This window comes from Corapipo altera, unplaced genomic scaffold, assembly GCF_003945725.1.
Source record: "Corapipo altera isolate COAL_440 unplaced genomic scaffold, ASM394572v1 95, whole genome shotgun sequence".
NCBI classification, from domain to species: Eukaryota; Metazoa; Chordata; class Aves; order Passeriformes; family Pipridae; genus Corapipo; species Corapipo altera.
In genome coordinates, this window is record NW_020884947.1 from 2,300,537 (window position 1) to 2,325,751 (window position 25,215).

Genomic DNA, 25,215 nt, shown 5'->3' on the forward strand with positions numbered 1-25,215 from the left:
TCTGCAACACAGAAAGCCTGTTGACATTTATGAGTAGGAGATTTAATTAGAAATGAGACCAATTTTGAGACCAGTGAGACCAAGAAATTAAAAGTCATCAAAAGACACAAAGAGCCAAAAACTGAAGGGTAGAGTATTTTAAAATAGTTTGATTTTGTGTGATCTACCCTTGCTTTACAGTTGGGCTCTAAACCAGGAGTCTTCCATCTTAATTTGTTTGCTTAAGTATCATCACAGAAAGAATTGATCAGCTCTTGCAGGACAAGGTATTCGCTGTCTTCTGGTGCATTCAACACAGCCTGTCAGGGCTGTGCTTCTAGTGCTGCCTCTGCATCTTCCACAGGTGCAGTGGGGTGCCCTGTGCTGTCTGACTACATGTTGTTAGGAATCCGAACTTCCCTAAACACTGATTTCTGTTTTCTTCTGGAGGAGAAAGAAACTGCAAGCCACATTTTTTTTTCTATACCACTATGTAACTTGACAGTGATCTCCTATTCCTTAAAAATACGGAAAGTATAAGTGTCTCGTAAAGAAGTTCCAGCTCTTGTCCTGTAAGAACATCGATGCCATCAGAGGACTGGATGGCAAATTTGTTTAGAAATGCTTTCTTCCTCTCCTCCCATCAATAGTTAAAAAAAAAAACCAATCTGGATACCGAAGTAAAATCTGTACATATGACTGCCTTCCTGTGTCTAGGATTTTCTAATGTATTGAAAGAATTTAAATATTCAAGTATTTATTACTGTGCTCGTGGTTTGCCAAAATCTTTGAGAGGAAGTATTGAAGAGACTTCTGGTGTCCTACAGCTGCTTATCTCTCAAGTATATACCAGGAATTTCATCTCACTGTTTACTGATGAGATACCTATTAAATACCTCAGAACAATTCCCAGAATGATGCACGAAAGTAAGATGGAAGTGAGCAAGTTAATGGTGATATTTTCTGTAGGTTTTTAAGTAACTTCATATGAGAACTCTTAAAATATCATTCATCTAGAATTCTGTGCTGTGTTTTACCATTCTTTCAAAGTACCCACATTTTATCAAAAAAACATAAATACAGCAAGCATTGCAGAGATAAACCTTGCAGGTGTTGTGAGAGCCTGTCATTTTCAAGCTTTTTATCATGTTTCAGTATAGTAAAAGAATTCTGGGCGTTATTTAAATTTTGTGAAGTGCTTGTAGATACATTAGAATGCGATAATGGCCTCTGTACTGTCACCCCTTTTAGATTATGCTGCAATAAGAAACACTGCTAGAGCCTTTTCATTATTCCAACCAGCTCCCTCTCAGACTGGAGTCATAAATCTTCGTGGCTTGGTTGCACTTTCCGAGGAATACAGGGAGTCATAAATTAAAAATGAGACTCCGAATCCTCGGTAACTTTTACATTTCCAGAAAGTTAACTCATTGAAAAAAAAAAAATCATCCCACCTCTTTAGCTGAAGTGCTGGAGTGGGTTTGTGTGTGTTAGGTTTAATGTTTTTCCGGATTTGCTCTTGGCATGTGTGTTCCTTAGTTTTTAGCTTCTAAGCATAACTTTTCACATCATGTTTTAACTGCTAGAAGGAGCATTTGATTTTTCACATCTGCTTGGAATCTTCTAGGTCTCTTGAGAGTGCTGGACTTGAGGCAACCTTGCAGGAGGGGTTTCCTAATAGTCTTGTAGAATCCTTAGAGAGCCAAAACTCTCGAGACATGGGAACGTAGCTCTAGCTGGAGTCACATGAACCAAGTCTGAATTCATCAGAAAAGCTGAATCACTGGATGAGTAACTGTCCTTAGCCATCAAATGACAGAGCATCATGTATGTTTTCCAGGCAGAGTTTTAAAAGCTTTGAGGAAAGGATTTCTGAGTATGTCAAGCTTTAGGATTTATGATTGGATGTACCTCTATGTTTCAGTTGCAAATAAATCTCTATGCAGTTGCAGTGTATCAAAGATTTTAGTGTTTGTGTTTGGCAAATAATGTGTGATTATAAAAGTCTACTCTGATTCAGTGTAGTGCTCCAGGTTCTTGTTTCTGTATTCTAGATTTCTGGTTTCTTAAGTGTGTTTTCTCTTTCCTTTTGCTACTTTTAATTAATTAAACCAGTATTTTGCTCCAGCTCTTAACATTAAGTCCAGTGAAAACGTGAAGCTCCTGGTTTGACTTCTGGATGTTGAGCCAGTACTGCAGAAAATAAATGGTGTAACATTTTGCACATAACTTTAGTACTGGTAAATTAAAAAGGAGATTCAAAATACATGATTTTATAAAATACATGACATCTATAATGAGACACTTTATGTACTTTCTTACAGCCAGAGTTAGTGCTTACCTAGATAAAGACATACATTATTTATATCAAACAGAACAGATGAAGCAAAAAAGGACAAAATGTAACTAATTCCTGGAATAGTTTTAGTTGGTGAATAGATGTCTGTGTTGCTGAACTTCGTTATGATACAAAAATATGATATAAAAATGTGTCTGCCATAGGGGAACACAAAACTCCTTTGTAGTTCTGTAATTGTTTTCCAGTAGCTAAAATAGCTTTAGAGCAGCAGCTGAGTACTCACAAACTTACTGCTAGAACTGGAACAGAAAAAAGTTGCAGAAGGGTGTGGGGAGGGGTTTGTGTCACAAGTTCCCAACATGGGAAAAAAAACAACTGAAAGATAGAGAGTTTGGGGGTTTAGAACTGGTTATTTATGTAGTTTCTATTCAGACATAAAGAGAGTATTTCACTCTATTCTAGTTTGGGAATTTTTTTTGTTTTTCTAAATCTAAGAACACGTGTGTGTGTATAGCACTTAACTTGATTAGTAATATTCAATACAGAGGGAGGTTGGCTCTTCCACATGTACATCCAATGCTCACTTAATGTGTTTGAAATTAAAGTAAGCCTTCCTGATGGTCTCTCAGCAGTTATTTGACAAGATAAAGGCAAACCACAGCTTACTTGCCAATATTTCTAATTAAAACCAAACCCATAACTGGAACATGGATTTTTTTTTTCACTGTGAGAGAACAAAAGTTATGATCTGAAGTTTTTTATTACGCATGAAATGCAATTACTGTTTGTTAGCAAACATGACAGCACTTTGTTCTGATGAACTATTTCTTATTTTCTTCCTTCCATTACCCCTCTGTTTTCACATATAATAAGAATGCTTAAACAGAATACTAACTGTAGTTTGGCTTTTTTGGTGCTATTTATAATCCTGGTACTTATCTGAAGAAAGATAATGATCAGTTTGAATTTATTTATTTTTTTTATCTTTTAAGGCTCCTGCTAAGAGAGATCTGACTCAAAGTACCACCAAAGAAGAAAAAGTGCATCTTTTGAAGTATAATGTAGGAGATCTGGTGTGGTCAAAAGTGTCTGGTTTCCCATGGTGGCCATGTATGGTTACTGCTGATCCTGTTCTCCATTCCTACACTAAACTAAAAGGTATGTCAATGATGCTAAAAAAAATCAGATTTCCTCAGGTATACATAATCATTGTTTTGGAAAAATTCTGTTCTTCATCTGTTCAGATGATCAGTAACTAAATCAGCTCCTTGTTGTCAGGAGGAATGTTTAAATCATGTAAACACCATTCTTGAGCATATAGCAGAGGGAACTTTTTTCCTCACTGTGTCTTTTAACTCTGAACATTTTCTGAAAGGTTTCAAAATTGTGATCTGTGAAACTGTGGAGTCTTGTTAAAAAAATTCTTTGATGGTGCTTTCCATTGTTTTTATAGAGATGCTTGGATAAGTGATATGGACTAAAAATTTTATTGAAATGTAATGGGAATTAAATACTCTTGATGATTGTACTTTATTAAAAGCAATCCAGAATTCAGGCAGCTAAATTTTCTGTGATTCATAGAGTCAATACTGTTATCTGCAGACAATATTAGTCGATTTTAAATGCAGGAACTACCAAGCGTTAATGACATTTTTAAGTAGGAGTCTGTACAATTTCATAATCTCATTTCCACCTTTGTTCTCTGTTCTGATACCTGAAACATTTGAAGCTTAAGAGCAATGAATATTTAGACTACACATTAAGAAAGACTTGGAAGGGCTAAAGTGCGTGAAGCATTGGGGTGGATTGCCTGGAGAAATGGTGTGATCTCATTCATAGGAGGTTTTTAAGAGCAAATTGAATGAATATATTTCTAGGATTATAGCTAGATCCAACATTGGTAGTAAACTAAATGGCTTCTTGAGAACCTTTCAAGCATTCATAATGCAGTTGCTAGAATGGTTATTGTAGACTCCTCAGACAAATTTTCTTTGTAAAAATCTTTCAGAGTTTGGATCAGGCAGTCCCTGGGATTTTTATTCATTGGATTATTAGTTCTATTATGACATAAAGAGCTGGATTTTGAGAGTAATAAAGCTGTTTATTTGTTCCTAACTGAATTACTCTGTCCCTTGAAAGGTGAAAAATTTGTGTTTTGTTACCAAGAATCTCTGTGGTAGCTCTTTATAGAAGTAGATCCAGCAAAAACGAGTCCCCTGTGTCTGAATGCAACCTGTGGAGTACTACCAGAAAGAAGGGCCCATATACTTCAAGATGTTAAGTTCCATCTCTTTGAAGTAACGTGGGTGATGGTTATTTCTCATATTTGCTCTGGAGCTGACTTGGGCCTGCCTTTTCCTTCGGGAGTTTGGAGTGGGTCTGGGCAGCCACCGTAACTGGTAAATGCACACTGATGTGTGTATTTCCATCAGTAGATGTTTCCAGTCTTACCTTCCACCTACTGTTTAATACTGAGGCACTTGCAAAAGTCTCCTTTTCCAAACAGAAGAGTTCTTTTATCTGGGAGTTACAGAAATACTGAGCTAGGTCTCTGTATTTCTCATTTCTAGGCGAAGGATCGAGTGTTTATAAGCAGTCTGAATTTCTGGATGCTAATGCTTTATTTCATCCTTCCAGCTGGTTAGGCTTGAGAAAAATTAGCAACTTTCAACTTGCAGAAAATATACTTTATGTAAGAAAGCCCATACTGAGTCAGACTAAAGCTGCATCTCGCTTAGTGTCCTGTCTCTGGCTGTGGTCAACCACAGACACTGGGATACAGAAAAGACCAGTAGAAGTGTTGGGTTTCCAGAACACTCTTCCAAACCTTCAACTACTTATTTCAGGATTATGTGAGCCAAAATTTGTTTTGCTATATAACAACCATTAATGAATTTCATTATTTTATTCAAGAGTATTGATATAAATTCAACTCACAAAAGATATCTGAAGATTTACAGCTAGGTTCCATGACTCCAGTGGTAGGCACTGTTATTTAGTCTCCTTAATTAGGCAATTACAGATGTCCAGCACTATGAGGGAGATCTTTACAGGTGGTTGTAAATTTATTCTGTGGCATCTCTGTCTGCAGCCAGGGCATCATGGTAAAATGCAAACATTACCCCTTATTTCATCATAGAATAAGTCATTGAAGCTCTGTAGTTCCTCTTCAAACAGCATTTTCTTAATGAGGACAGAGTAATTTCTGTGCGCTTCTGATTGTGCATTACTAGAACATGTATTATACTAGTGGATTGGATGTGTGATGTATACAATCCCAAGACTTTCCCTGTGCCATTCCTTTAGATTCTTATATCCGATCTCAAGTGAGTCATTATTGTTCTTGCAGTTCTCATATATGTTTTTATATATATATATGTATATTTGTAATTGTTGTAAAACAATTGTGCTCATATAATTAGTTAGATTGATTTCATATTACCTTTCCAGATGCCACATCTTACAATCAAGCCCCTTTTAAAATAACTGTTGGCTTGAGTTGTCATGGAAAGAAAGTTCTTTCTAAGCCTAGAAACATCCCAGTTACAGTGCACGAAGCGATCCACTAGATGTATTTTCTGATTAAGCCAGAAGACATGCAGTGTATGAATAACCTGGTAGAATCTAGACCTAGTTTGAAGACCCCTGTAATAGAATTGTGACTGCTATTTGCTCCTTCTGTGTAACCATCCCTACCCGAGTTCCTCTGCTGCCCAGACTCTGTTAGACTGACTAATGTGGCGACACTGGAGGAACCATAGATAATCTAGGGAGGGTAACTGATACAGCAGGATTGAATTTGCAAACACAAAAATGTAGGTCATCACAACTAAAACCTTTTCCATTTTTAAATGAGTCCCTCATTTGAACACTGAGACAGCCAATCTGCAAGTTCTAATGGAGGAGGTGCTAGAGGATATCTTAAGTCTGATCTCTTACTTCTGCATTTTAGAAATTCCTTGTTAACTGTGAACTCTTTGAATTTTGAAGGTATTGTCTTCCTCATTCTCTGTAGAACAGCTGAGACCTTTAGAAGCGGAAGGTTGCATGCTTATATTATTCCACAGTGAGACAATATTTCTTTTTTTTGGAATATTTTTATTTTTAGAAGAATAAATAATTTCTTACCTAGGTTTCAGAATTGTTCTCTTATCTTTGAACTCTCCCTATCGCCACCCAAATCTATTTTATTTATTGCTTTGATTCCTGAAAAATATTGGCTAACATGAAGTTGTGATTGCAAGGGTTAAAACTAGCTGAAGTATGTGTTTCTGTTTAAGAATATTGAAAGATAAAGTTAGGTGAATCAGAGATGAGTATACAGGCTATCCAAGCTTTGGAACTTACTCAATGTTCATTGAGAAATGAGTGCTCAATGCATTTTCAGAAACATCCAGATGTAAGTTAATCTAGATGTAAGTTAATATACATGGAAAACGGTGACAGGTGATTGTAACCTTGAGTTAATTTAACCAAGCATATTGTTGATGGAAATTAAACTATTGGGATTTTGTGTCAGACTTCATAGATGATATCTCAGAGACTTTCAGGCTGGTTAAGTGGGTTTTTGAAAGGTTATCCAGTTGTACTGTGCTTTTGTCATGGTAACTGTAGCAGCTTTCAAACAGAGTTCCAGTCTGAAAGTGAAGAGAACAACCAAAGTTGTATCTTAAATACATTTGGTTTTAATTTTCAGGACAGAAAAAGAGTTTTCGTCAATATCACGTTCAGTTTTTTGGAGATGTCCCAGAGCGAGCTTGGATATTTGAGAAGAGCCTTGTGCCTTTCAAAGAAAAAGACCAATTCGAACAATTATGCCAGGAAAGTGCAAGACAAGCCCTCACTAAAGCAGAGAAAATAAAGGTAAGAGGTTACCAAGTCAGACAAGATTTACAGCCTTTTCTTTTGCTGTTACAGGTATGTACAGATATAAATAGATATTCTAGAAAGCTTAAAGACAGCTTGTTTTGCAGAGACCTGTAGTCTTATATTTCATTTACAGATGCAAAGGATGGGATGATTTGCCACTGTTTGTTACTCAGTAAAAATCAGTACTCTTCTGCTTTGTCACCGATTCACGCGTGGTACCAGTACCGTCAAATACAATTCCATTTGAACCTCCTGAACTGTAGATCTGCATCACCCTTAGTCTCTTGGAATTGTTTTATATTAATGTTGGCATTTTGAAATGAAAAGTGGACAAGTTTCTCACTCTGTGGGTTTCTCTTGCAGATGTTAAAGCCTGTGTCGGGGAAGCTGCGGCCACAGTGGGAGATGGGTGTGAAGCAAGCGAGTGAAGCAGCTGGCATGGCAGTGGAAGAACGGAAGGCCAAGTACACCTTCATCTATGTTAGGGACAGACCTCATCTTAATCCTCGAGTGGCAAAGGAAGTTGGCATTACTGTGGAACCGCCAGAGGAGATGGATGAGTCCTCTTACTCAAATGAAGAAACCACTCCAAACCTGAGGTCGATGAAGGAGTCTGGCATTCCTAACAAGAGGAGGAGAAGGACATCAAAACTGTCTGCCACTGATGATACACAAGAAAGCAGTCAGTTGGAGGACAAGAATACTACTCCTCAAAAGTCATCTGAACAGACAGAATCCAAAAGAGGGATAGGCTCCCCTCTCAATAGAAAGAAAACTCCGGCGTCTACTCCGCGAAGCAGAAAGGGCGATGCAGTATCTCAGTTTTTGGTCTTTTGTCAGAAGCACAGAGATGAGGTTAGTCTCTTTTGGCTGTTACTGTTGTTGATTGCCTCTTCTCATTTCTGTACTTGAAGTAACTTTTTTGCTTTAGTAAACAAAAAATAGTTATTACTGCAGAATCCATAATACAAGGCTTGACAAGGTATGCCTGTGTCAAATCTTAGTCTAGACAGAAATAGAGAAGGAGGGGAATGTAGATGAATAATATGAACAAGATGGTGATAATCCTGTTGTACCTTAAGCCAAAATTGTGTTAGTATCTTCCTACATAATCTAAAAGTCCTTTGTATTATCCATATTTTTTATTTAATGTATGTAAAATATAATAGATATGCATACGTATACACTCAAGCAAATATAACAAAGATGATGCTATTTATGGCAATCTGCTTGTAGATAGCTTGTACATTCTTTCTGAAGACATGAGTTAATTCCTTTGGTGTGTTCATTTACCTCTGAACACCTCAAAACCTCATTTACCTACCTGGGACTTTTTGCTGAGCTTCAAAAGAAGCATTTTACCAAAGCTTGTGAAGACCCCTGTAAGTGTGCAACCTGCTGGGACAGAACTAGGTCCTCTTAAGATGCTTATACTCCAAACCTTTTTTAGGAAGACTGTTAAAAGTATAAAAGCAGTACTGCTGGTTTAGCTCATTACTTTAAAATCATGACCATCATTTTTCTTCCTTGTGACCTTCTGCTCCATTTGCAGTACTGTTCCATGCACTGAAGCTGGAGTGATTCCTTGTGTTTTCTTGTACTGTTACATATTTCAGAATCAGAAAGTTAGTGGTGACTTTGTCATACTGTATAGCTACTGAATGGTTGACTTTGTCATAGGATATTTATGTTAGAAAATATTAATAGATACCAACTTCATAAAGAAATATTGAAAAGCAGATTCTGTTGTATGGAAGTCAATTAGTTGTGGTTCAACTTGAGATCTTTTTAGATCATTGAAACTTAGGCTAATATTGAGAATGAAAATGGGCACAGCATTACATAAACCTTTTAGTGGCTTTGGTTAAATTGAGAAAAGTATTGGCAATTCAGTTTTCTGGCTCTGCAGAGGAAACGTTGTTTTAGCCAGACTATTAAATACAGATTTGGACATATTAATCATGAAAAACTGTATGGGTAAATCATCTGTCTCATGCTGGAGACACATGAGTTCTATTTCCAGTTCTTCTGTAAGTGACGTTGCAAGGGGGAATTTCCTTGGCCTTTAACATGTGTAGCAGGAAGTCTTGTGCAATATTGAGGGACACGAAATTGCTTCTCTGGAAGAAATGAGGTTGTGAGGACCTGTTTTATGGAGCCTTAACCAAACATGCTGAGCCTCCGATGTTATACTTCTGTTTTCTGTGCCAGTTATCAAGCTTCATTCTCTGCTGTGGTTATACTGTAATTCTCAAATTATTAGATGGAAAATGTGAAGACTATTACAGTATCTGAAATTGAGGTAATGCTTTGTCTTCAGGGTCATTTTGGGAAATTTAAAGGCTTGTGTAAACTTGAAATTCACACTGATGATAGTGACTAACATTGCACAAAGTTTAAAGCAGAAGGAAGTAAGTTTCAAAGTATTACATATCTTTAGAGAGAGGACATCCTACCATTACTGGCTAGAATACTTTTTAATGAGATCAGTGATGAAATCCCAAATCTACCTGATTGTGTTATCCGTTCTAACAGGTACAGAAACACTTCTGTGGGTAGAACAGAACTAGGTTACAAAAGCTGCAGACACCCCTCACTGACCATCAGGGCAGGAGGACCTGTGTTTCCTTTCTACTGATTCAAAGTTAACTGGCAAAGTGAGGAAATACCAATTTAGATACTCATGCTTTTTGCCTGTCATGTCGCTTTTAAAATGGCAGTTTTGTGCCTTTGGGGGAAGGTGGATGTTGTATCCGAACTGGTATTCGGAGTTTCCCCTTCTGTTGGGTTTATCTGGTCCAACTTGCACGTCTTGCTTTCCACCCAAGTGTTGGTTTTAATTGTGTTGTAGATGTTGTGATACTTTAGAAAAAGTGATAAACAGCTAAAAAACAGACCCGGTTTTGAGCTACTTGTATTAGTGGTATCAGAGAGCATAGTGTATGGCTGTCTCAGTATTTGCATGTACAAACTTAGAAAAAAGGAAAACTGTATCCAGAAGAGGCTCTCTGGTCCCAGTCTTGGGAAGAGATGGAAGTGAATGAAAGGTATGACTGAAGAATTCTCTTCTGGGGGCTCTAATAATCGTGAGCTCCCTTGAAAGTAGAGCTGTTTCTGCTGTGTCTTGCTCGGAGTCTGGCTTTGTTCTGTAGTAGGGTTCATACATTGGCTTGGTTTTATTATTATTATTTAACTGCTGAAAAATGTTTTTTATGATTTAAGAGACACACTTCCCTGAGAGAGGTGCTGAAAGCTTGGAGCACTTTTGTGGTTGCAGTGACGCATTAAGTGTTTTGTGCTGTTACCAAAGGAGTGAAGATGTATTTGTACTATTGGCTCTCTTGTGCACTTCATCTATGAAATACAACCACAGTAATCATTAGAGAAGAGTGTCTGACTGGAGATAAAGGTGTTGTTCAGTGAGGCAGACAGCTGTACTGTTTACATTGGGCCTTGAGTCTGTTTTGAGGAAAGTTAAGAAATAATTTTGCTAGCAGGGGTCACAGTTGAAGATTTCTGCACATGTAAGGCAGTGTTGGATATCAGTAAGAGCGAAGGTGATACTGTTTGCTTGGATGAGCTAGGATGTGCCTGGTCTGATTACTACATCCACACCTTTGGTGATGTTAATTCCCAGAACCAGGAAAAGATATTCCTTGTGTTGTGGAGCATAGTTAGAATAAGTACCTGGGAGAAGTGCATAATTTTTGTGTACATCAAGGTCCCCAGTACATCATTTCTGGTATGTATGCTGGGATTGAGCGTTACAGTGGAGACTCTGGAGAAGACTGCTGGGCATTTTCCTTGGAGGCTATATTTGCAAGGATCCCTTCACTGTTAAGAACCATGGCTGTCTTTTCCTTGTCATTTCACAGCACTCCTAGTCAGTTGAAAGTTATTTTTATTCGGATTTTGGTGAGACTGGAGATGATGTTAAAACTTATCTCATTTGCGTGAACAAATCTAGTTGTTTCTTGGAGAGTTAAATAGCTCTGTGCCCTAATTGAGCACAATGAGCTGTACACTTGGCAGCAATGGTCAAAATTGGTGCTAATTTCATTTCCTGAAGTAAGATTTTGTGGGAGGGGCTATCTTGTGGGTCTGTCTATGTCCGTCCCCCCCCCTTCAAGAATTTTTTTGACATTGTTGGATTTTAATAAAACTTTGAGTAGAGGCCTTTGAAGATAGTTGTATTCCTCAAGCCTTATTCAGATGAGTTATGCCAGATAGGAGCAAGAAAATTCTCAGTACTGCACCAGGAGAAAAATTACAGCATAGATTTCTATACTAGACACTGACTAATCCCAGTGGAGGGACGGTACTGCAACTATTCTAACCCCTGGAGAAGCATCAGTCACACTTGTATCCTGTTTGATAACAGGAAGTGCAGTTTTAAGGCATTAAGTTCTAAGAAATTAGGTTTAATAATATCACTTATCAGAAAAACTGTATTTCTGTTCTGTTGAACAGTGTTACTGTTTGAACACTTGGCTTTCTTGTCCTGGTTTTTATTTTGCTCTGTGTTTTTGGGGTATTGGTTGCATCACTCCAGTAACAGGATTTTGGAGGGCGCTGGGTAATAAGATGAGAAGGGTTGGTTTTAAAAGTACTGTTTCATTTCTGTACAATTGTAGAGCTTTCTGACTTTTATGATTAATCAAATCTGGTTTTCCTTAAGTAGAAGTAGGGGAATACTGGAGCAGTTTGGGAGGATTTTTTTCTGGGTTTTAATACTGGATTTTCTGTTTGTGTTGAATAAACCTCTAGAAACTCTCTTAAATTCCATGTTGATGGATATTATGTGTCCTGCTCATAGTATTAAGAAAGAATGCACACCTTTTGAGTTTCTAATGTTCACATACATAATATAAAATGATGAATTAATACAGGAAGATGTTGCATCGGATGGTAGCTTGTGTAAATTTCTCTACTGAGATAGGTGTACTGAGTTTTGTGTTTGATGAGTTCTTCTATGAAGATGGATGGATTTCTATACTCCAATATTGCTTGTCTGTCATTTGTGGTATAGATTTAAACTTCATTGAGAAATCATACATCATACACATCTTTTTGAATGACGGCAAGATTTACACTTACTCTGTTTTTTTGAATGTTAAAATGCAAATAGATACTTCCAAAATTAGTCTTAATATTTCTGAATACTCTCATGGATTAGTTTTTTAGAGACACAGAGAGAGAAGTGCTTATTAAAAGAAAAGCTGGATACAGAAGGTTTTGTTCTAGTTCTGTCTAGAAATGTTAGATAACTTGGTTGTATCCAGTTTTCCAAAGTGATGGAAGTATGTTCACCATTCTTTTCAACGGTCAACTTTTTTTAATTCAACCCTATTTCTGCATGTATAGGTGGTTGCTGAACATCCAGATGCTTCAAGTGAGGAGATTGAAGAATTGCTCGAATCGCAGTGGAACATGCTTAGTGAAAAACAGAAAGCTCGCTATAACACAAAGTTTGCCATAGTGACCTCCCCCAAATCTGAAGAAGACTCTGGTAAACGTAAAACTGTGCTAGTGTACTCTAACTAAATTTGATATACATAGTGGCGTTAAACTAAGCACATATTTGAGACCCTGTAGGGAAAACAGCTTTCCCTGTTTTCCAGTTTTAATTCTTGGTGTTTGTGCCAATAGCAAAGGAATGCCAATGGTTACAATAAACGCAACCCACGAAGTCTACATTTCTTGCTCATTGTTCTGAAAAGTTGTTATATGTAAAACCTTCTACTGTTTAGACATTGCTGGTTTCTCATTCTTCTTCTGCCCATAAGCAGCTGCCATTACATCCACTGCCTGTTACAAGTGGATGGTGGGAAGGGAAGATGAAGTGTTACTACTAGTAAAATTTGAGGTGTTGTTTCTATAGAACAGCTAGAAATGGTTTAAAAAATTTAATCAGTGCTACACCTTTTCTTGATACATACCTAAAGTGTATTACTTCACGTCATCATCAACTCAGGAAGAAGTATTCTGAACTTTATTCTGAAACCTTCATCCATTTGGCATTTTATTGTGCTACTCAAAGTGTTTAGGACTTTGTACAAGATTGCAATTACTTTATTTTTTTCCTGCTTTTATTTTTTTGTTGCTGTTTTCTGGTGTTTGGTTTTGATAAACAGTCTCGATTATTTTGCAAAATATTTGAGGGGGTTTGGAGTCATTTGAGAAAGGAGGAAGATAGTTTGGCATTTGCATGAACTTTATCAAATTTAACTAGCTATAATTTTTCAAATTTAAATAGCATTACAGCACTCTAAGAAGACTTACTATGGAAGTATTAGAAGCCAACAGGTGCTGCTTTGGGCAATGACAAGAATGAGAGGGAGTGTTTGAAAGTTTGTGAGACTTGGAAAAACTTGTATAAAAATGGCAGTCAGTTTTGTTAACTATATGTGTGTGTGTGAAATAACATCATTTTGTGGAAAATTGAAGTTTTTAACTTTAAATTTTAAGTGTTAAATATTTGGATATCAGTTTAAAAAAAAAAACACATTCTGTATCTCTCAAGGTTCATCATTGAAGAATATTGGAGAGGCCAAACGTAAAGTGTTTCAAGACTCACCTAAAAGGAGATCAAGATCCAGAAGTAATTGAAATTTGTATTGTGTGCAAATAGCTCATCATTATAAGTAGCTATTGAGTGTATTTTTTTATGTAATCGCCCACGTATCCTAATCTCTTTATTTTATCTCAGATGTTGTCTTCCTTGACATTAGAACTTTAATGGATCCCAAATTAAATATCTTAACACTGTAGTGCTGAATTTTGTTCACCTTCCTCAGTGTCATATTGCAAGAAATGTAATTGAAATTGTACCTGTACCAGGTGTTTCTAGTACATATATTGTGTACATTTATAGCTATCTGCAGATAATATGTCAGTTCGATTGTTCCCCTACTCAAATCCTCTTATCTTAAACTTGGAAAAATATTGTGGGATTTCTTTTACTGGCTTTTTGTAAGTAGCAGGTTCTCCTGGAGCCATTTCAGTCTGCTTTGTGGATTCAGAGTCTGATCGTAGAATATATCCTAGATTGTTTAGATGAGAACATTAATTTGAAAATTATCCATATTTTCAAGTTGCTATATTTTTAATATTTACAGATATTTGTTCCCACTGGAATAGAATGCTTGTAGCTATAGGGCAGTTCTAAGTTAACATATTTGTGCCCCTGAAGCTTGCAATCTTCATACTAATAATATTCTGTAGCTTCATAAACTAGAGAGTACTGGAGAGTGTAACGATGTTGTCATTTCATCCTGATGAAACAGACCACTTCCTAAACCCTTACCTGTGTGTTTGAGGTGCAAACAATAGCTGAGCCTGTGGCAGGGGTATGTAGATTACTCACTGACCTTTTGTAATTTAGCAACTGCTTAAACTGTACAGTGAACAATCATCTAAATATGTGAATGAGTTTGTGGTTTAAAATGACCAATGTGGTTCTGTTCATAGGATTCTGGTTCATAAAGGGATCTTACAGTCTCCTGTAAAATATAAGTAAGCTTGTTAGAGAGAGTCTAGAATTTCCATATCAGAAAGAGAATCAGTCTGTATGGTTGGTGATAACTTGTCTTTTTCAGAGACCCCTTAACAGATGTCACCAGTATCTTCATTTGTAACAGTTGAAGAACTTAAAGTAGATTTAAGGAGGAGACTTACAAATTAACTTTAGTGATAAAAGTGACAGGAGAGCTAAAAGCTGTGTAGATCAATCATGTGCAGTCTCGTGATATTAAATAAATGTTGGGCAGTAACATTCAGGTGTTAAACTAGTGCTTATACAGGTAGACTCATCTTTCTAAAATAACTTGAGTATGAAGGAGTTGATTTGGATGTGTTCTAGAGTTAGTCTTCAGCACCAGAAGCTAGATCCTAAGTGTTAAGAGGTCATCAAACTGTGTTAATGTTTAACCATGTTTTAAAGATAATGACTGAGACAAAAGTACCTTAAATAACTAGATCAGTTCAAAATAATTTCAAAGTGGGTTTTAGATTATTTTTCATGTAAGTTTCCCCCATCCCCCATCCCAAGGTAATTTACATGGAAATAAAAGAAACCAAAAAAAGAGGACAAAGGAACCTACAGAAGATTTTGAAGTTCAGGAAGCACCTAGGAAAAGACTCAGGATGGATAAACAGAATAATCGGAAGGTAATTATGTTGTTGGTTTGTTTGGGTTGATTTATAGCAGCACCAGTCACATTGCTGTAGTTAAGTTTGTCAGCATTTCCATTTCCAGGATAAAAAAAGTACTATGTCACACCAAACTGCTGTAAGTTACAAGTTTCAGATACATGTGAGCTTATCACTGTGGGGTTTTTTCTTTGGTTTTGAGGATGGAGGTATGACTTAAACTGTGGCAAACATGTCACTCAGAAACTCTGTTTCCCAAAGGAATGTGCAGAGGGAGGCATGACCTCTCCATGTTGTCATGCTTTATAGTTCTTTTTCTTTCCTTCTGATTTGGAGTTCAGTTTTAAAGGAATATTAAAAAAAGGTAACTTTAGTCAATACGTATTTTAGACAAAAGTCAGGAGAGGGGAAAGCAAGTAAAACAAAACAGAAAAACTTCATGAACTGGAAGGCTATAGAACATTTTAGGGTGGCATGCTGACCCATTTCTTAAGTTAGGAAACTGCAGAAAATTTATATTTATGCAGTAAAATTATCGTATATCACACAAATCACAGGCTTCTTTTCAGGTTAAGCTTGCTTGTGAGGATGAGACTTTTCCTTACATAGGTCACTAAAACTGTGTATAAGGACGCAATACTTATCTTCTGGAGACCTAAGCACAGGTTATTTAGTCATGCATGTAGAGCAGTGAACTTCATGGGTTTTACTTGTGTGGAAAGCTTATCTCACACGTGTTTTCAGATATGTTATTGCAGTATCATTCTGTAGTGTGAGTTCCACAGTCTCATCTCAGAACTTTGATGGTACAGCAGTTAAATGAAACAACATAAGGAAAGGTAATAGGTTTATTTTTAAATAAACTATGTAGATCTCATTTGTAGATGTCAATTTGTTTGGTAGGCTGGTTACTTTAGTAATTCTGTTGATACTGTGGATATTAAGAGAACTTGTTTAAAGTTTATTTTAAAAAAAACAAATAGAATTTCAGATAGCCAGGCTTAATGAGCTGATTAGCAAGGGACAGAGATAATTTTAATGTTGTTACCTTTGCAGAAAGAAGGGCCAAAACTGTTTTTTATACTTCTTGCTCTAGCACGTTAGTTGTTGAAATAGTCATCTTATGATGAGTAGGAGCAGTTTTTCAGATCTTTTTAAACTCATCTAATTGATTTGAATACACTATAATGCAGTAGGCCCATGGAATAATGAAGTCTACTTATTGTAATTAATTCCTGCTATGAAGTCCTTGTTTTAAGTGTGCTAGAGGTACTTTACTATCCCACCAGCATTCGTACACTACAGTTAGTCTGCGTTATCACAAGTAGAATGAAACGTGGTTGCAGTATAAGTTCGTGCATGGGAGGTTCTCGTGTCTGATGCTGTGACACAAATGTGAATTATCAACAGGAAAATAAGTAAATGAGATGGACGATTCCCATGAGATACTTACCACTAGTAACAGTGACCTAGTAACGTGCACTTAAAAAGCGTTGTCCTCTACCTGATCTGTTTATCAGAACTAGGAAGGTCTGGTACAAGGAATCTGATACGTGTAAATATTAGGCAATTTGGAAACTCTGACTGGATATAGCAGGGTTTGTGCTCCACAGAAAGGTAGATATGGTAGAATGGTTGCTTTGCAGTTTCTTTTAGGAATTATCTCTTAGCCTTTCTCCTGCCTTCACGAGCCCAAGGTACTTCCAGCTGTATGTGCTGCTGCTTAGTAAAACATTTTGTGAATGTCAGTGAAAGTGTCTATGTAATGATTCAAAAACCAAACACTAACCATACACCGTCCTTCTGCTATTCCCAGTTTACCTGCAGGCTTTAGTTGCAATAATTTTGGATAGGAGGAGCTTTAAAGCCTTTATTTCATGATGTTTTACTTGTTTTGTGTTATACTCTGCTTTTGTCCTTAATCCTTATTTACAAAATCTGAATGTCTTTACACATAGTATAGTCATAAGTACCCATAGGGCAGTTTTGAAAAACTAATTTGCTCATTGTTGCTTTGATGATGTATATAAAATGCACATTAACAGAATGGGGGTTCTGTAAAGCATGCTTTAAATTTAAATGACTTTTCACAGAGTTAGAATTGGAAAGGACCTCTGGAGATCATCCAGTCCAACCCCTTGCCAAGGCAGGGTCACCTGGAGCAGGTGACACAGGGAACAGTTCCAGGTGGCTTTGGAATGTCTCCAGAGAGGGAGACTCCACGACCTCCCTGGGCAACCTGTTCCGGTGCTCTGCCACCCTCAAAGTAAAGAAAATCTTCCTCACGTTGAGGTGAAATTTCCTGTGCATTAGTGTATTGACCACTGCTTCTCATCCTATCCCTGGGCACCACTGAAAAGAGTCTGGCGCCATCCTCTTGACACTCTCTTTTCTTTCATTTTTGCACAGAAGTGTAACAGTAATCTTAGAAAACTGATATTGGGAGCCTCTGGTGGCATTAGTGGTAGGGCAGCTTAGTCTGTCAGAAGTCAGTAAAAGCACAGTGCAGCACATCTGTAGTTCAGTAGCCATTCATGTTTATTTTTACAAAGGAAACCAGTTCTCTGGCCTTAGAGGTGTTCACCTGCATTTCTTTTGTAAAACTCATTGTCAGATGAAGACTGAAAACGTGTGTAAAGCTGCCTGTTCATTAGAATTGTTCTTCTTAATCAGGTGAGCATTTTTAAGGCTTAAGCACTCTTGGCTGCAGTTTTAGTAACTTGAATGAATTTGTAACATACAAAAAATGAAAAAAAAAAAAAAGTGGCATGTGTAAGGAACAGTGTCTTAATTTTGACAAAGATTTGACAAAAACTTTCCCAGTTCTCAGCCTAAACTTTTAATGATGAATTCTCAATCTGGAGCAAATTTAGGTGGTGTTTATTCTCCCTTGAAAATAGTGTATTATTTTGGAAATGCTGAAACAATCTTAACCATAGTAATTTAAAAAATGGCACTGCTATAAGTTGTGGAGTTGAAAGCAAGCCTTTCTGGGACTTCAAGTTCTGCACAGGGTTTATTCTCAAATTTCTATACTAATTCTGCAGTTTACCTTTAATAATTGAAGGTTTTACTTTGACTAGTTTAGACAAAGAATAGTAAGGATAACTTTACAAGGTTTGTGTTCATTTAGAGCTCCCCTCTTTGATATGCTGAATTTGGGATGGATAAGTGGGATGTTGGAATACTATGTTCTTTAATTTTTTTCAGTTGTTTATGGATTTGTACCCTGTGCTGTAAATGAGTTTTAAAATTCACTTAAATGGGGCTAGCTTAACTACATTACCATTCATATATTTGTGAAGACACTTTCTCTTTAATAATATAAATCCAGAACTAATTGCCAGTTTTATCCAACCACTCATAAATTAGGAGTTTTTTTATTTTTTCATATTTTTTTTTGTGACAGAGGGAGACAAGCAATGACAAAACAGCAAAAACAAACTCTTCTAAGGTCACAGAAACCTCCTCTTCACAAAAGAACCAGTCAGGTAATGTGGTCAGAATAAATTTTAATGTAACTTTTTCAATTCAGTAATTTTAAAATAACCAGGTTGTCTGAGGCAGCCGCTAAATTTTGCTGATGCAGTCACCAGTTGCAGGCAGTGTGCCACATCTGGGGGGGAGCATGTCCTCTTCCTTCACTACCATTTTGCAACGTTATCCTCGACTGAAGTTGTGCGTTGCTGATTGAGAGCAGCAGTTCACAAGTTCACCATTTGATGGCACCAAATTAAAGCTGGTGCCTCGTGCTCTTGGCAGCAGGGATACAAATCCTACTGCTCCAGTTTGTCATTGTCCATTGGCCCAGTGAAACAAATGCAGTGACCATCAATGTCATCAGTTACTGTGGGATTTTAGTGCTTTTAAATGATGCTTGATGGGAGGCAGTGTGGAGCATGAGAGGGGATTCTAATTCTTGGACCAAAACTCAAAAGTCAGACTTGTTAATGATGCTCAAGTTCAAGGTAACTTCTGTCAGAGCATGTCTCTTTAGGTATCACAACGATATGCCAAAGACAACTGAGCTTCAGCAAGTTCTGCACGATGTAGAAGTGGTGATGTGCCATAGTTAATGTCTGGTTCTTGGCTCCTGTGTATAACCTTTCTCTTAATAAAGTATTAGTAGTACTCAGATTGTGATGAGATCACGTAGGCCTTCTAATATAACTGTTACCTCTGCTTTAAAGAGGTCATAAATCACAAGATATTTTGATATGAATAGAAACGAGCCACAAAAAAAATTGAGAAAACAAACATTTTTTAGCCGTTTGTATCAGATATTTGATCAATGGAAGCCTCTTTAAAATCAAGCCGAAACACATGGTTTCAGAAACTTACTTCATGTTTGCTCAGCCCTACTTATGTGCCCAGAAGACCTACCTAATAATTCCTTCCTTTATCTGAAGGAATATTTTTTAAGTGGCTTCAGGGAGATAACATTTTAAAGTTCCAAACTTCACTTTGTAAACCAAAATTATTTTACAGCAACGAAAAATCTGTCTGATGCATGTAAACCTCTGAAGAAGCGAAATCGGGCTTCAGCAGCAGAATCTTCAACTCTTGCTTTTAGCAAGAGTTCATCTCCTTCAGCTTCCTTAACTGAGAATGAGGTAAAAAAAAAGTGGTGTTTGCACACAGCCATTTAATTACGGAAATTATCAGGTGTGAATCTTGTTTAAAAAAAAAAACAACAAAAAAAACAAAACAGAAAACAAAACACAAAAATCAAAGGCGAATTCTCTAACGTTGGTGCTCTAGACAACTTACAGTTTTGGCCTCAGTGAAACCTGTTTAATGTGTGCATTGCAAATTCATTTATTGTAACACGGACGTCTTATTTGGAGACGTCGAGGTATTATTGTGGTTTTTATTGTATTTACCAACAACGTTTTAGAATTGTAACCTTCTATTAGAGGCAAAGTACAATGCCAGTGTGTTCTGTATTTTCTTCTACAGACTTTTATGTAAGTGTACTACATTAGTTACATTATGTAACTCAATATTGTCATGTTGCCATAGCTTTTATATTGAAGCAAATTTCCTAATCCTCTGTTTGATCTAGAACTGGACAGTCTCCTGAGCAGAGCCCCTTTGAGCTCAAATTAGTTTTCAGGCTGTTTAAGTGCTATTTCTCTGTGATGCAAATAGCTCCATCCCCAGCAGAGTTAAACAGGCGGTGGAGGATGTATCTTTTTGATACTTGCGAATCCTAGTCTTAGCTCTGCATATCTGGAACTGTAATTCTTCCCAATTGACATAAAACTAATGAAGTGTATGTACCAGAAGTGTATTCATACAATCCATTGAACCATTCCCCAAGTCATCTACACTATTAAACCCAGTCAGCCAAAGAGTGGCAGCATGAGGGTGAATGCTGTGCATGCTGTTTTGCAGGTGGGTTCAGAGACGTAGTTGGTAGGATTTAGTAAAATATCCATAGACAAACAGCTTCACCCAGTTTGTGTTACAAAAGCTGTAGAGAAAATACTTGCCTGCTAACAAGGGAGTAGGGCTTCCAGCTCTCCTACAGACTCTCATATCCCCTAACAAATGCATGAGGTGCTTAGACACTGTGATGAATGCAGTTAAAATACCTAGACATAATGTTCAGTAAACAGTTTTCGGGGAAAAAAGATTGCATGTTAATGGCTGTATATCTTAACTGTAACTGGAAAAACGTTTTAACTAAAAAAACCCAACAAACAATAAATTCTCCCTCCTGTACCCCAATAAGACAAGCAAAGGAAGTCCCACAGGAAATAATGTCCATAGCAGCAGCCAAGTAAAGTCATACTTTGTTCTCTCAATTAAGAGACTCCCATCTTTTGGCTTACCAGTTTCTTCTGGTTTGACTTTACTGATGGGAGCATTAGTAAAAATATGTCAAAGCTGTTTCTGTTTGGGACCATCTCTTCAGGCAGACCAGTTTAAGGGGTTTTTTTACTGTCTTTTTTTTGGCTCTAAATATTGTGTACTCAGGAGAAAGATAATTATGTTTTTAGATATTGTGATTACAGAATTAGCTACCCAGAAGTCTTTCTTAACAAAAGGCTCATTTTTGTAGGATTTGGTGTTGTAACTTAATGGTTCATATGTGAGAAAGCATATGGTTATATAGGCTGAGATAGAAATTTTAAGCCTTAGCTTTAATTTACTCAGCTACTGCTAAGCAGTAAAAGATGTGAGAAAAATTTACGTCATACACTACTCACAGAACACAGATACACAAACTAGAAAGTGAATGAATTGTTTTCAAGGGTTTGAAAGGTTTAAAGTACAAAAAAAAGTCCCAAACAGCATAACAGAAAATACACCTTGTCAAATAAGAGATTTTTTTGGGGACTGGGTGCAGGGGGAAGTAGATTAGTGGGCTAGATCCTTGGATTGGTTTAAAGCTACACTGACCTGAACTTGGACCATCTAAGGACTGGGCCTAGTTTGTTTCCTGTATTAGATATATTTTGCCTTTAAATAAAGCAAGAATGTCAGGCATGTGTTTCTGAACTTTATATTGGTCTGTTCTACAAAACAAGGAAAGACAGAAATTTTGGATTGTGTGGGTAGCTCTAAAAACTTTTTTCCCCTTTGTATTATTTAGCACTTGTCTACATGGCTAAATATGTGTGGCCTGAGAGCATTTATCTAGAGAGAAACCTTCTCCAGTGTTGAGGGAAAGGGTTTAAAAAATAAACACAATCAGGTAATGATGAAAGCCTTGCACAGCTTATTGAATAGGATGTAATGCTTCTCAACATTAAATAGATTTAATTATTAACTTTTATATTTCTGTGTTCACTATAATACTTCTAACTGTTGGTTTAGGTGCTCTCTTAACAAATACAGGAAAAATTCCACGTATTCCACGAGCACAAATACCTCCATAAGGTGTATACTAAGAGGATTCTGGTCTTTTTTTTTTTTTCCCTCTCCTTTCTTTTCCTCCCACGCTATTTGTGGACAGCTTGTTCCAGAATGGAACCTGGATATGACTGTTATTTGTCAAGATCTGTTGTTTTACCTGCACACCCCTTATATGTCAGTCCTTTGCAACCAGGTTCTAGAAAAGGTGTGCTCAGTTCTTTCTTGTTTGAAAGATGCATCTTATTTGACATTTTCAAAAATATTTTGGATGCTTTTCATTGTTATTCGAGGTATTTTTTAAATGGGGTTTATTTGAAATACTATAAAATGAGGAAGGCTAAATTTTCAATTGATAAATTACTTTGGGAGAGAGACAGGAGTGAGGGTGTGGACTTCTGCAAGCAGAAATTTATAGACCTGACATATCAGAGATTAAAGGTAGGCGTTCACTCCCTTCAAAAAATTGGGCTTTGAAGTTGTTTTAAGATGGATGGACAGAAGTATTAAGTAAGGTACAGGAATAAATTAATTTCATATGTGCATTTAATTTTGAAACAAAGTAATTTTACTTCTAGGCACTTGACACCAGTGGTAACTTCCTCCAGTACTTGTGTGAAATATGATTTTGTTTATAATTCTTAGTGAGCAACTGGTAGGGCCAGATGTGAGAAGAATACTCAACACTTCAGAGTCTGCAAAAGCTCAGAGTAGTTTTTTACTGCCTATGTAAGACTTGGTGTAACCATCCAGAAGCACATGATATTTGAGAGAAAAGATACAGGTGGTGTATTTTAATTTCTTTTTTTACCTTGGCCCTCCACCTCCCAATAATGTAGTAGGTGCCAGTAGAGTGTAACCAGTATTTTTTTAATAAATAAAGAAGACTTTACTTTACCATTACTTCTGGATTATTGGCACACTTGGTGTGTTTGCATGAAACATATCTGCTTTAGCTTTTCAATCAATTTTTGTGATTGTTGTCTGTCTTCATTAAATTGAATGACTTTGACAGCAGATAAGTGTCATAGTATCATGTAGAGTCTAGATACTACTTATGAACTTTGTCAAAGAAACTGTAATTTTTTTCTAAGAGAGGTCAAAATAAAGCACATATAATACTCTCTAAGTTAGCCAGCCTGTCATTCATCACACCTTCCTCAAGTATGAGCTGACCAGCAGATGGCAGCTTAAAGAAGCCTGTGAAAGATTTTGAAGGGGGGGTTGCTTTTATACTAAGTTTCTCACACCTTAGGGAATTCTTTCTTCCTTCTGTAACATCCAGTGTCAAAACAAGCTCAGTTCCCGGCTATAGCTACAGATTCGTGTGTTTCCAAGGCCTGACAATGAAATTATAGTAATGCAAGCCTTAATGCTCTTTTTCTGCGTATTAAACAATGTATTTTTTTCTCATTACTGATTTGAGACAGATTTGCTTTATCTGCATTTTCAATGGGTATTAGCATGTATACACAATGGAGAAAACATGTACAGTTCTTGAAAGGTAAGGTATTTGATAAGGGAGTCGTGAGACATGCACAGCCTGCAACTCAAAAAGTACCTCACCTCCATTTGTCAGCCCTGGAGTCTAGTTGTCCTACAGTATACAACTAAAATGTTCTGGGCAGTCTTACTGAAGGTAAAAATAACTGTCTTAGAGATCCTGAGAACAGGAAGGAAGAGGGAATTCATGTTATTTTAAGCAAACGACTGCCCTAAAGAACAAACAGTTGCAGTTAACCTTGCAGGTTGTTAAACGAAACCAGTGTGCTTCTAGCATTTCATTCTAGCTTCCTTCAGATGTAATTTTCTCTTCAGAACAGTGCTCGAGGATAATTTAATATATAGTGCCACCTTACTTCCTGTGACTTAGCACACAGTTGTTTCCTGTGTTTCTATATGCCTGTAGATTATTTTTTTCCCTTGTTTGAAAGCATCAGTAAGCAGTCAAGGGGACAATTTTTGTGGAACGCTGCAAGTAGTTGGACTTGTTTCTTGCTAAACCTCTGACATGACCTGCATTGGCCACCAGTCCATACAGTTTTGTTACAATGGCTCTACTTTGACATGAAAAAAAGTTCTAAGCTTGACTTTTGTTCTTTGGCAGCACATGCTGTTTAGAAAACTGAAGTTTCTTATGTAATTATTCTCCTTTTGTGTATTACTTAGGCTTCAGAGTGCAGAGAATCTGTTAACTGAATGTTTACATGATGTAGGTTTTTATTCCACATTCCCTACCGAAGTATCATGAGTATCTGTAGGCAATTTTATACTGTTTTAAAATGTTCTCATAGTTTTAATTAACTTTCCAGGCAAATTCAGAAATGCGTAATATCCTTATCTGAAACGTCTAACTCCTGCTAATAATAAAATGAAACTTGTCCCAGGCCGTCTTTTTTTTTTTTTTTTGCTATTATAGTACTGTGTACACTTGTGGCACCGCATACTTAAAGAATTTATCTAGTCTAGCAGTATGGGCCAAAATATCACTCTTCATTCAGTTCAGGAATTCTTATACTGAAATAAAGGAAATGTTAACTGTAACTCAATTGGCTCTGTCAGTTTTTCTGTCTCTGTGTGGGTGCACGATAGTCTTTTGAATACAGCCTGACCTGTTGTTTGTGTGCTGCTTATTAACTTAACGTAAGTTGTTTTTAGATTAAAAAAAACCTTGACCCTCTAGCTGCTCAGATTTTGTTAATAAGAAAAAAAAAAAAAGGCAGATGGGGTTTGTCTGTTGGAAAGATTCAAGAGTTCACTTATCAGAGTGTGCATACACCAAGCTTTTTAGAGAAAGCTCTTGGCCAGCCCAACCCACTTCCTCCTGGGTGACTGTGGTATATAAATCACTGACTCCAAAGCCCTGTCAGGAAGTCTGAGATTGTAGCAGTGTCCTGAGTTTTAAGGAAAGTAGAACTTAATAGGCAACACCATTCAGAACTCACGGAAATGTGCTTCTACATTGCCCATGAAAAGATGCAGTGTATTTTTTTATATGATCATATCATATGATCATAATATATATGATAGCAGGTGACCCAAGAAAGGATGTTGCT

The 25,215-nt window shown here is 36.9% G+C and overlaps 1 protein-coding gene across 3 annotated transcripts in view; it reads left to right on the forward strand.

Annotated features, from left to right (window-relative positions):
- The window catches only part of NSD2 (nuclear receptor binding SET domain protein 2), a 60,373-nt gene that overhangs the window by 13,056 nt on the left and 22,102 nt on the right, over positions 1-25,215 (forward strand). For 2 of the 3 annotated variants that reach the window (XR_003530796.1, XM_027662649.1), the window contains exons 3-10: positions 3,271-3,436; positions 6,975-7,141; positions 7,511-8,002; positions 12,512-12,656; positions 13,671-13,748; positions 15,198-15,316; positions 18,708-18,789; positions 19,787-19,911. Coding sequence is in view for 2 of the 3 variants with exons in the window: in XM_027662649.1 (XP_027518450.1) it covers positions 3,271-3,436; positions 6,975-7,141; positions 7,511-8,002; positions 12,512-12,656; positions 13,671-13,748; positions 15,198-15,316; positions 18,708-18,789; positions 19,787-19,911 (1,374 nt within the window). In the remaining variant the exon portion in view is untranslated. The remainder of the gene's footprint in view (positions 1-3,270; positions 3,437-6,974; positions 7,142-7,510; positions 8,003-12,511; positions 12,657-13,670; positions 13,749-15,197; positions 15,317-18,707; positions 18,790-19,786; positions 19,912-25,215) is intronic. The other variant, XM_027662650.1, reaches the window with a different exon arrangement.